This window comes from Nomascus leucogenys, chromosome 3 (assembly GCF_006542625.1).
Source record: "Nomascus leucogenys isolate Asia chromosome 3, Asia_NLE_v1, whole genome shotgun sequence".
Classification (NCBI taxonomy): Eukaryota; Metazoa; Chordata; class Mammalia; order Primates; family Hylobatidae; genus Nomascus; species Nomascus leucogenys.
Genome location: NC_044383.1, coordinates 138361268 through 138373749, shown reverse-complemented (window position 1 = coordinate 138373749; position 12482 = coordinate 138361268). Strand labels below are relative to the sequence as shown.

Sequence of the window (12482 nt, the reverse complement as noted above, 5' to 3'; positions counted from 1 at the left end):
AGTGACACAATAAACTTGGATGTTGGTAGAAGCCATGAAACAGGGCAGCCATAGGGTCCAGGAAATTGCCCGTCCTGTGGCCCTGCCTCTGCTTTCCACACAGCTGTGCCTGACATGGATCCATCATGACTCCCCAAAAGAGGAGGTGCTTCCTCCCTGTGCCATCAAAATGGCTTTAATGTCCCTGAAGCATTTCTCTCCTTGTACTTTTACGTATTCAGGCAATTAATTATTTTTCTTGACCCAAAGAAAAAATACAACAGGATATTAGACATTCCAGGAACATACATTTCTTTTTAGTCTTTCCTCTGAGATAACTTCTCAATTCTACCATGAACTTGCATGGCTGTAGATCATACTTTATTACTTTATATGTTATTATTTTCTTTCTGGAATATTTTGTAAGGCAAGAGGAGATGAGCTAAAGGCCAGAAATAATTCATTGTGGTAATCCTGGGAGCCCATTCAATGTTTTGGATTTACTCCTGATTTTTTATTTTTATTTTTATTTTTTATTTATTTATTTATTTTTCTTTCAAAAGAGTCTATGCAGGAATTCCAAGAATGGTTTTTGGGAGCAAAGGCAGCAGCAAAAGAATCATCAGATCGCACCGGTGACAGCAAAGTTCTAGAAGCAAAGCTCCATGATCTACAGGTATAGAAGCTGACATCCTTTTTCTTCTTCCCCAAAATGTACTCAAGTGCCTGCAGGCAGACCTAAGTTATCTCATTTCCCAAATCTTATCTGAGCCAGTCTTTTCCTTGTCTCTAACAGAATTAAGCTGATTGAGTCAGAAGGAAATAGATAACTTGATAAGTATGTTGAGAAATAAGTTGGAGCTACAGAATTTCCAGATCCCTTTCCTCTCTCTTTTTAGCCTATTGACAATTCTTTGGAATTCAATCTAAACTAAACCTAGTTTTAATTTTTATAACAATAAGAGTATAATAATTGTATCTGTATTATATGACTTTTGTGGAGGAGTTTTAAAAAGAAGAAGACATGGTTTGTGTTTTTTTAGTAACTTATGGTCTATAGTTAGAGATGGGATATATTCAAACTAAAAGAATAGATATTACAGGTTTTATAGGTTTTACTGACTGAAAATGTATGAGCTCAGGAAGGAGAAGTCCATGGTGAAGTAGAGTTAAGAAATTATTTACAGAAGAATAGGCTCAAGTTAGGTTTTGACCAAGCTTGTCAAGCAGCTAATCTGAGTAAAGCACTATGTTAAGTATTATAAAAAGAAATTTTTTTTTTTTGAGATGGTGTCTCGCTCTGTCACCCAGGCTGGAGTGCAGTGGCACAATTTCAGCTTACTGCAACCTCCACCTCCTGGGTTCAAGTGATTCTCCTGCCTCAGCGTCCCAAGTAGCTGGGATTACAGGTGTGTGCCACCATGCCCAGCTAATTTTTATATTTTTAGTAGAGATGAAGTTTCACCATGTAGGCCAGGCTGGTCTCAAACTCCTGACCTCAGGTGATCCACCCGCCTCTGCCTCTCAAAGTGCTGGTTATAGGCATGAGCCACCATGACCGGCCAAAATAAATCACTTTTAAAAGCTAATGAGAACCATGAGGATTTTGTGGCCTAATGGGGGATAAAAATGATGTTGATAATTCATTAGATTAGAAGTTAATGATAGAAAGATTGTTATAGTGAAGGAAGCTGGTTTTGCAGGAGGTGTGGAGAATTCAGATGTAGAATTGTCTCCTTTTAAGCTTGAGGTGTAGCAGACTCCACAAGGAAATGCCTGAGTGACAGTTGAGATGCCACTCTAGAGCTCTGGGGAGAGGCGGGGCTAGCCCTGGACTCTGGAATTCTTTTGCTTGTTGAAGCCCTGCCCAAGCATAGATTTTCCAAGAAAGACATGCAGGCCAGGAAAAGAAAGGGCCTGAGGATTTTGTATACAGGGTGGATCAGGGGAAGGGCTGGAAGCAGCTAACCAGGTAGAGGATCTCACATGAACCCTGAGAGATGGTGGAACCTGGACCATGTTGGGACAGTGAGAATGGGGAGAGACTGAGAACAAGACCTTGGTGAGAACGTCCTCCGTTCCAGCTCGACCTTCTTTACACTTTGTCCTCAGTGGTTCCACTGGCTGGCTGACACCATTCTCAATGAGGAGCCTTGGTTGTGTCCAATTGTATGCATCATTTTTACTCCGGCCTTGTTAAGCCTTTTTCCTTTGGACTGTGTTTTTCTTCTCCTGCTTTACTATTTCAGCTCACAATTGTAATGCATAGTCCCATGCACCTATTACCTTTATTTCCTGAAACAGAACATTTTGGACTCAGTCAGTGATGGGCAGAGCAAACTTGATGCGGTGACTCAAGAAGGACAAACTTTGTATGCACATTTGTCTAAACAAATTGTCAGTAGCATTCAGGAACAAATCACAAAGGCCAATGAAGAGTTTCAAGCATTTCTGAAACAATGCCTTAAAGATAAGCAGGCTCTTCAAGACTGTGCTTCAGAACTTGGAAGGTAGGTTATTTTAACAAACATAGATTTCATCATACACCAAGTGTGTTTTTAAAGGCTTAGAGAAAAGAGTCATGTGAATAAACAAATAACGTTTGACACTGTGAATTTAAATTATAATAAGCTTTGATCATAAATACAGGTTGATACTAGGGCAATAATCAATTTTTCGGACTCTGAAGTTATGACTTGGCTTTTTTAATATGGAGAAAACAAATAAACTATATTTACTAGTAACTGAAAATTATATAAATGCATATAATTTTTGTTTATTTGGTTCACCAATATATAAAGCTCTGACACCTCAATTTTTAGATTATACAAGGTTTTTCCTTGTATCCACTTCATTTGGGATAGAGTCATAGCAAAAAACAACGATTGAATTCTGTGGATCTAGATTCCAATAAGTAACGTATGGTGAATATACAATTAGAAGGGGAGAAAAAGCCACTTATGACTAGGGTGAGAAAAGATGTCAGTAGAATCAAATTGTCTTTCTGATGGCAGAATAATTTGCCTGACTCTTGTCCAGCTTTCTTGGAGAGCTTACATTGTTTCCAAAACTTAGAGCTCTTGAGCTATATTTGAAAATCCCTTAAGAAACAAAGACACAGAGGCCACTTTCCCTTCTCTTCCCAGGGCTTCCACTGCCCTACTTATTCACTGGCCCCAACTCAAGGGTCTTTGTAGTAAGTCACAAAATTAAGTGCATATTGACATGGGAATGTAATCTTGTTGGCAATTACCAGCTATGAAATCAGTTCATATCCATTGGCCCCAATTCAGGGGTCTTCGTAGTAAAACACAAAATTAAGTGCTCATTGACGTGGGAATGTGATCTTCTTGGCAATTACCAGCTATGAAATCAATTCAGCTAGGTGAGATGATTCTTTTCCTGCTTGGATCTCAAAAGAAATTGTCATGATTGTCACTTTGTTATTAAAATAAGTGATAATTTGGGTGGGTTAGTTGTTAAGTTTTGTTTTGTTTTTGTAACTTGAACATTCATGAGGTCTTAATTGCCGTTTAAAAGACATTGTGACCTCAGCTATTAAAAGTAATTTATCATAACAAGCATTTAAGAATTTCTCTAAGGCATTTTCTTTTCCTTAGCTTTGAAGATCAGCACAGAAAACTGAACTTATGGATCCATGAAATGGAAGAAAGGTTCAATACAGAAAACTTGGGAGAGAGTAAACAGCACATTCCTGAGAAGAAAAATGAAGTTCATAAAGTTGAAATGTTTTTGGGAGAACTGCTGGCTGCAAGGTATGGTCCAGAAATGGAACAGGTCCTTTACCTCTTACCATGTTTTAGACTAGTTGGTTGGTTGGTTGGTTTGGTTTTGATTGGTTGGTTAGTTGGTTTGGGGATAGTGGTTTGTGCTGTCCTTGAATGTCTGGAATACAAAGGACCATGCTGCACTCTTTGCAGCAGTGCAGTATTCTGGTGAGAGTGCAGGGTGGAAGTAAGAAGCTCATCTGCATTCCACATCCACCTCCTGTTTGTTCAAGAAATTGGGCAGGTCACTTATCTCTTGTCGCTCTTGATTTTAGCCTTCAAACATTTTGTTAATAATACTGTACTTTCCTCTCTGAGGTTATTTTGAGGATCAATTAACATAATGTGAAGCTGATATGAAGGAAAGAAAACCACAAATTCACAGTGACTTTAAAGATTTAAAAAAAAAAAAAAAGAGTGCTAGCCAGGTGCAGTGGCTCAGGCCTATAATCCCAGCACTTTGGGAGGCCGAGGCGGGCGGATCACCTGAGGTCAGAAGTTCGAGACCAGCCTGCCCAACATGGTGAAACCCTGTCTCTACTAAAAATACAAAAATTAGCTGGGCGTGGTGGCGGGTGCCTGTAATTCCAGCTACCCAGGAGGCTGAGGCAGGAGAATTGCTTGAATCCAGGAGGCAAAGGTTGCAGTGAGCCGAGATCGTGCCACTGCACTCCAGCCTGGGTGACAGAGTGAGACTCCATCTCAAAAAAAAAAAAAAGGAACAAAAAAAAGAGTACTATATATGTCAATTTCCATATGTTATTCACACATTTCAGTTTCCAGTTCCATTTCCCACCCACCCATCCTTGTAATCTTAATAAAGTGAAAGGTATGGTCAAGTCTGACTTTCTTTGTGGTCCCTGTACCCAACTACAGTATTTATCTCTTCACTGCTTCCCACTGAGAAAATATTTCTGGCTCTTTTCCCAGGCAAAGTTCCCTGATCTGTGCTTTTGACCCTACCACGTTGAGGTCTTTGCTCCCAAATTTGTGCTCCACCCCTGGCATTTTCAGTTGCTTGCTCTCCTTTGGAAGATAGGACACTTTCCACAGGGAAGTGTGGCTTGGCTTTGGCTCCTTGGGCTCATTAACTGTCCTCTTAAAGAGCCAGTGCATTTACATAAGAAGCAGAAGAAGATAGCACCCACTCTACTTTATCAAATAAGTCAGAAACAATCATATTATAAATCATTCTACTCTAAAGACACATGCACACGTATGTTTATTACAGCACTGTTCACAATAGCAAAGACTTGGAACCAACCCAAATGTCCATCAATGATAGACTGGATAAAGAAAATGTGGCACAAATACAGCATGGAATACTATGCAGCCATAAAAAAGGATGAGTTTCATGTCCTTTGCAGGGACGTGGATGAAGCTGGAAACCATCATTCTCAGCAAACTAACACAGGAACAGAAAACCAAACACTGCACATTCTCACTCATAAGTGGGAGTTAAACAATGAGAACACATGGACACAGGGAGGGGAACATCACACACTGGGACCTGTCAGGGGATGGGGTGTTAGAGGAGGGATAGCATTAGGAGAAATACCTAATGTAGATAACAGGTTGATGGGTGCAGCAAACCACCATGGCACTTGTATACCTATGTAACAAACCTGCAGATTCTGCACATGTATCCCAGAACTTAAAGTAAAATAAAAAAAAAAAAGAAAGAAATTCCAGAATTCAGATCATAGTCATTCTCTGTTTCCACTGAGTCCTCTTTTTAGTCAAACATGCCCAGTATCCCTTGTCTTGAAAAACAAACATACAAACAAATGCACAAAAGAACCCATGCTGATGACTACTTGTTGGTATGCTAGTTTGATGACTAATATAAATTGTCCCTGAAATACATTGATCTATATCGTTTCTATTCATTATCTAGTATACTGCCAGAAAAATAGAAAATGTTCACTGAATTAACAGAATAATAGCATCATTGCAACCATATAACTTTCTGAAAACTACATTGCCCTTAAATTTTGCTTTTTAAGTGTTGACTTGTGTCTAGATACAATATAACACACCCAGACCTACTTCCCTTCTTCCAGATGTTTTAAATGGCTTTCCGTATTCTCAGCTTTTATTTCTTCTCTACAGGCTGTTCATTACCTTCCTCTGTATCTGCTTCTCCTGCCATCATTACACCAAAACTGCCTTAGAGAAAGTGGCCCAAATATACTTCAACACCAAATTCAAGGTCTTTTGTGTTCCTCATTGTTTTTCTAATAATTGCAACTTTTTCGCATTGATAAGCATGCAATCCTTCTTGCAGTTTCACTCTCTGATATTCCAGGACCAGATGCTAAGAGATCTCGGTGTGCTTGTTTCTAGGTTCTTTCCCTCCATCCTGGCCACTTCTGCAGACAATCCTAATACGCTGTTCTGGTCACTCAGGTTCTCCACTGGGCCACCTGACGTCTCTCACTGGCTTGCTGCTTGCTCCTCCTAGTCTTCTAGATTTCTTTTCACCATAATATTTCACTACTTGAAATATTTTAAGGAAATGCCCTGTATAAAAGTACCTCAGCTTAAGACTCATTGACTTTTTATCATGCATTAAGCAATTTATCTCATAGTAAGAAGGAAAATCTCTTTTCTTGAATTATTATTTAACTCACATCATTGCTTAAGCCACCTTCTTGTCTCACCAAACAGATAACAAGTATAATAAATGCCTTTTAGCGTAGGTGTTATTTTATTTTATTTTATAAGTTCCAGGGTACATGTGCAGGATGTGCAAGTTTGTTACAGAGTAGGCGTTTTGTTGTGTAACTCTTAGCAGATCTCAGGGTGGCCCATAGGATATATTTGCATAATAGCCATTCCAAAAAAATTTGAAACATTCAGTTTCCACGAGAGATTTGTTTTGTGTTCTTTTTCTAGTAGTCACAACAGTTTATGTTAAGACATCCCATGCTACCCTCTGATATCCTGGGCTTTTTCCTGGTAAATGTGCGGATAAGAATTCAGAACTCTATAAGATGGGAATAAAACCAACCAAGCCACATAATGCTTACGTTTTCCCCCTTGATCTAATTAACAAGGCTCCAAACTAAGATGAGCCCAATACCCAAGATATAACAAGAAAACTCGTAAGTGATCCTACAACAGCTTTTCGAAAGAACATTTTTTTTTTCCGCTTAGTCTCTGCACGATGTTGTGTTGGGTCTTGGGAACATAAGATGAATATAATGGCCCTAGCTTTTAGAAAGTGAAAGGCTTTTGGACTGAGATAGTCGGTATACATGGTGATAGAGCAAGACAAGGAGCAGAGGGCACAGAGAGGTCCCACACTCCCCACCCACGCTGAGTTGGTGTGGATGCTCCTGGGGATGTGATGCCTGCACCAAGCTTTGAACAGGCAACTAGGAATGCAACAGTGCTGAGCAGAAGGGTTTTCATAAAGGAGGAATCTCCGTGTTGATACAAGACAGCAGGGGTTTTGAGAATTTCAGGGAGCTTTTCATCATCTGACCATTAAATAGGAATGGAGAGATGCTACAGAGAAGCCTAGAGAGGCAGCTGGGCCCATTTTCTGAGTTAAATTTGTGGAAATACGGTAAGTAATACAGTAGGCTCCACCACTGCTATTTGGATGCAGGCACAGCACAGACTGAATGGTATCCCCCGATAGGTACTGACAACATTAAGAGAGATCATAAGAGAATGAAATAGCCAGGTCAGTTCCCAGCGTCTTTATTTAAAAGGCATGTCAGCTATGAGCCTGTGTCTGGTTACTGTTCCAATATCAACAATCATTTGTCACTCCCCTGCACTCCAGAATGTCAGAATTAATTTTCTTTTCTTTTTTTCTTTTTCCTTTTTTTCAGAGAGTCTCTTGACAAGCTTTCCCAGAGAGGGCAGCTTCTGAGTGAAGAAGGCCATGGTGCTGGGCAGGAGGGCCGCCTGTGTTCCCAGCTCCTCACAAGCCACCAGAACCTACTTAGAATGACCAAAGAGAAGCTCCGGAGCTGCCAGGTGGCCCTTCAGGAGCACGAAGCTCTGGAGGAAGCACTGCAGAGCATGTGGTCCTGGGTGAAGGCCATTCAGGACAGACTGGCCTGTGCAGAGAGCACTCTCGGGAGCAAAGACACCCTGGAGAAACGGCTGTCACAAATACAGGTACATGCGACAGCAGCCAGACACTGACAACTGCTGAATGCTAATTTGATTAGATTCACAAGTGCTTGTGTTGTGTCCTAATTGTTCTGTAAGCCTCTAAATGAGGATTGTGTGGGCAAAATGGAGAAATTGGGCAAAAAGGATACAGAGGCATCATTTTTCCCCTTTGCAAGGAAAGATTGTTGTTTTAATAGCTTTAAATAATTTTAAATTTGATTTAGTAAATATTCAGCAAGCGTTACTGAATATCTACTGTGCTCCAAGCACTCTGCAAGTTGCTGGGAATGTAGAGATAAAAGTTAGACCCCATTTTCTAGGAGTTCACAGTCTAGGGGAAGACACCAATCTGTAAATTGCTACTTTCAATACAGTGCATGTCTAGGGGCCATGATTAAAGCCATCAAGGGTATATTGAAAGCTCAGAGGAGATAACTAACCCAGACTATAGCCAATGAAAGTGACCTTGAAAGAGAGAAATTAGCCAGCCAATCAATGTAGGGGACTGCTGGGTTTTAGACAGATGTGTCTTCATTTTCAAAAGAATGTATTTTCACTCTTTGAAACTGAAGTCAATAAAATTATACTTTCTAGGCTAGTGGTCCAAGTTTTCTAAGAATTTATATTGGAATTAATATTTGACTCCTAGACTCCCAGATACCTAATTTTAAGTCAATATTATATTGCAATAGGGCCCAGAGTTTGTTGTTTTCATTTTAAGGTAAGTAAAGTATTCCTACCTCAATTCTTATAGAAAACTACTATTTTTTTTAAAATAGAAGAAGGTTTTTACGTGCCTACTGATAAGTATTCTTTCTTCCTTCCCAGGATATTCTCCTGATGAGAGGTGAAGGGGAAGTTAAGTTGAATATGGCCATCGGCAAGGGGGAGCAGGCCTTGAGAAGTAGCAACAAAGAAGGTCAGAGGGTGATTCAGACTCAGTTAGAGACCCTTAAAGAAGTGTGGGCTGACATCATGAGCTCCTCCATCCACGCTCAAAGGTACAGAACCTATTTTTAGTGTTTGACTAAGTCCAATGCAGTGACTTAGTAAAATGATGGAGCAGTACTGAGGTCTCCTGGGGTGGAATTCCCAAGCATGTTACTGTAGCTTGTTGTAGGCATGCCTGTCTTTGTCTAAGTTGTGTTTTCCATAGGGCGATGACTGGTTTTTGCTTGTTATTGCTTTGTTTCTGTGTTCTTGCTTGCATTTTTAAAATATTTAAATCTACCTATTATGTCTCCTGGAATCTTACGTGACATGGGCTCAGCAAAACATCTCCTTTCAAGCCATCCAAGCAAGAATATATGGTTCTTTAATAACTTGAATACCTTTTAGCTTAAGGAACATACGGAAAATTAAGCTATTGGCAGCTGTTGAGCTTAGTCGTAAATCTGTTCCTCAACTAGAAGTCATACTACCCCCATTTGCATTATGGGAAATGTGTAGGGTGGTTTTGATTGTCACAGTGACGAGGGAATATCCCTGGCATTTAGTGACTGAGGCACAGAGAGCTCATATCCTACAAAGTGTGGGACATTCTCGCACAAGCAACAGTCAGCCCATCCGGAATAGAGCCCAGCCGTAGAGCCTCTGTTGAAATCACCTGTACCAGATGTTGATGAGGAAGTAGGGAAGCCCTTGATTATTATACCAGGTAGTGTTTTTGTTGTTGTTGTAATTATAAGTGAGAGGTTTCTCCCTACCTCCCTCTTCTCAGAGTATCCATAAATAATCTGGCTCATTTGTCGGACAAATGACCATCAGTCTGAATTACAGTAAAAAAGAGCCATATTCTGATGGTTGTATATCCTGTTAGATCATGGACACACTGGGTGCCCAATGTGATCATAACAAAATAGATGAATAGAAGATTAAAGTTTATACAAAGAAGGGAATAACAGACACTGTTGCCTCCTTGAGGGTGGAAGATGGGAGGAGGGAGAGGAGCAGCGAAAATAACTGTCATGTACTAGGCTTGGTACCTGGGCAATGAAATAATCTGGGCAGCAAACCCCCGTGACACGAATTTACCTATACAGCAACTCTGCACACGTACCCTTGCACCTACAATAAAATTTAAAAAATATTTAAAGAAAATTCAAGTTCATTACAAAACAAAACAGAAATAACACTACAGTTATCCACGGCAATGTAAACAAAAATCCCTGGTTACAACTAACAATTTGGAGGTTTTTTGTTGTTGTTATTTTTTTTTTTCATTTAATATGGAGCATAGGCAGTGACTCTCAAAGTCAGCAGGACTTTGCATCTTAGTAATAACTCACAATGGTCAGAAAAGAAAAAAAATCAGATGCTATCGTTGCCTTACTCTATATCGTAGACTGCCGGAGCATGAAGTAAGCTTCCAGAGGCTTGGCTTAGGCCAGTTTCCTAAAAGTTCATAGGAATATGGGTAGATATTTTTCAGATGTTAGAATAAGATGTTACATGCAGGAAGCAGACTCTGGTCCTTGACTCCACTATTTCAGCAAGAAATTAAATTTGACAGTGACATATTGAACGATAGCAATGTTCAAATTATTGCATTAAAATAATGAAATAAAACAGAAAGGTTTTTGCCCTCTAAAAGCTCAGACACTAGCACAGGATGTATTTTGGAATACTCTGACTCAGACTATGTTACTAACCATTTTCAAAATGCACTGTGGGGTTGTAGAAGAATGCAGAGTCTTGGCTCACGCCTGTAATCCCAGCACTTTGGGAGGCCTAGGTAGGCAGATTGCTTAAGCCTAAGAGTTTGAAACTAGTCTGGGCAACAGGGTGAAACTATGCCTCTACAAAATATGCAAATATTATCTGAAGTCACAGTCAAAATTCAAAAAAAGAGAAAAAAATACAAAAATTAGCCAGGCGTGGTGGCATGCACTTGCAGTCCCAGCTACTTGGGAGGCTGAGGTGGGAGGATCACCTGATCGGAGGAGACAGAGATTGCAATAAGCTATATGATTGCACCACAGCACTACAGCCTTGGTGACAGAGTAAGACCCTGTCAAAAAAAAAAAAAGGCGGGGTGGGGGTGCTTTTTAGAAAATTATTTGAGGAACAGGTAGGACTTTAAAGCCTGCATGATGAGGGTACAATAGATCAATGGATGCAAAGATGCAAAAGCAACAGTTTGAGCAAATGCTGGAAGTTCATTTACCACAGTATTTTAATTTCAGATTCATAGGCTTGTATGCAAGGGGGGCTGGGGAAATCACTGCAGATGAGTTTAGAATAGCTTGTAATGCTTAATAATGGAGGGATTTTTCCTAAATGCCAGTCTGGAGAGCGCTTTGTTTGACTATGTAGAAAGCTATTATATTTGTGACTATTTTTCTTATAAATACTTGAGCATTCATTCACACATTCAACACAATAGCACTGTATATTGTGTGTGTGTGTGTGTGTCCCCAAATGAAAATCAACCTAATGATATATCATTTACTCAGGAAGGATACCTTGAATTTTGAATTCCAGTCAACAATCACCATCTGATTTTAATAAGATAAACTATTAATAATTCCAAGAAAATTAATAACTGATCTATATGAAATAAAATTTCATTGATGTTCCCATGCTGATTTTTAACAACATAACATATAAATGTATCTTGTTCATTTAGAATAGTTAGCATTTGGAAGACAAATTCCAGATGCATGTATGACTACAACTTCTTATTTCATGTTTTAATATAGATTGACTTTGTTCAAAGGACCTGTGGTAAGGATCTCATGGATCAGAGAAGTAGTGTTTCTCCCTGCACTCAAAAGCAACATTTTCATCACTTCCAGTAGCATTCAATAAAACAATTCACATGGATGTCATGTCTTTGTGATTGGTTTTCAGTAGAGATGTCAAAATAATTCGTTTTTGTTAATATGTGACATTAATTCTAGCACTTTAGAGTCTGTGATTAGCCAATGGAATGACTATCTAGAGAGGAAAAACCAATTGGAGCAGTGGATGGAATCAGTGGATCAAAAAGTAGAACATCCCTTACAACCGCAGCCAGGTCTGAAAGAGAAGTTCGTCCTGCTTGACCACTTCCAGTCCATCCTGTCTGAGGCAGAAGATCACACGAGAGCCCTTCACCGTCTAATTGCGAAGTCCAGGGACCTCTATGAAAAGACGGAGGATGAATCTTTCAAGGACACAGCTCAAGAGGAGCTGAAAACACAGTTTAATGATATAATGACTGTTGCCAAGGTTAGTGCTTTATATTGAAAGTCGATGCTTTATAATACATTAATATAATATATTGATTTATATTAATAATATAATGACTGTTGCCAAGGTCAGGTAAAGAAGAAACCGTGGATTAAATTGTTGGAGAATTGGCTGCTCTAAAACTATTTATACATTCAGTAAATGGGTATGACATAAACATCATTTCTTACTATGGATGCCTATTCATTTTTCTCTTTCTACAATCTTGGGATTATTCTTTATTGCTTATTTTTTTCTTTCTCTGCTTTTTTAGTTAATCTATCTACTTTGCACATCAAATGTCACTGTTAAAGTTGTTTTTCTTTTGCTACACTTATATTTGTTATATTAAATGTAAGTCTATTTACC

The 12482-nt window shown here is 39.3% G+C and overlaps 1 protein-coding gene across 3 annotated transcripts in view; it reads left to right on the top strand.

Annotated features, from left to right (window-relative positions):
* SYNE1 (spectrin repeat containing nuclear envelope protein 1) overlaps positions 1–12482 on the top strand; it is a 526037-nt gene that overhangs the window by 238327 nt on the left and 275228 nt on the right. For all 3 annotated transcript variants that reach the window (XM_030809854.1, XM_030809853.1, XM_030809855.1), the window contains 6 exons: positions 543–655; positions 2284–2489; positions 3600–3755; positions 7613–7904; positions 8730–8902; positions 11804–12113. In XM_030809854.1, coding sequence (XP_030665714.1) covers positions 543–655; positions 2284–2489; positions 3600–3755; positions 7613–7904; positions 8730–8902; positions 11804–12113 — 1250 coding nt within the window. The remainder of the gene's footprint in view (positions 1–542; positions 656–2283; positions 2490–3599; positions 3756–7612; positions 7905–8729; positions 8903–11803; positions 12114–12482) is intronic.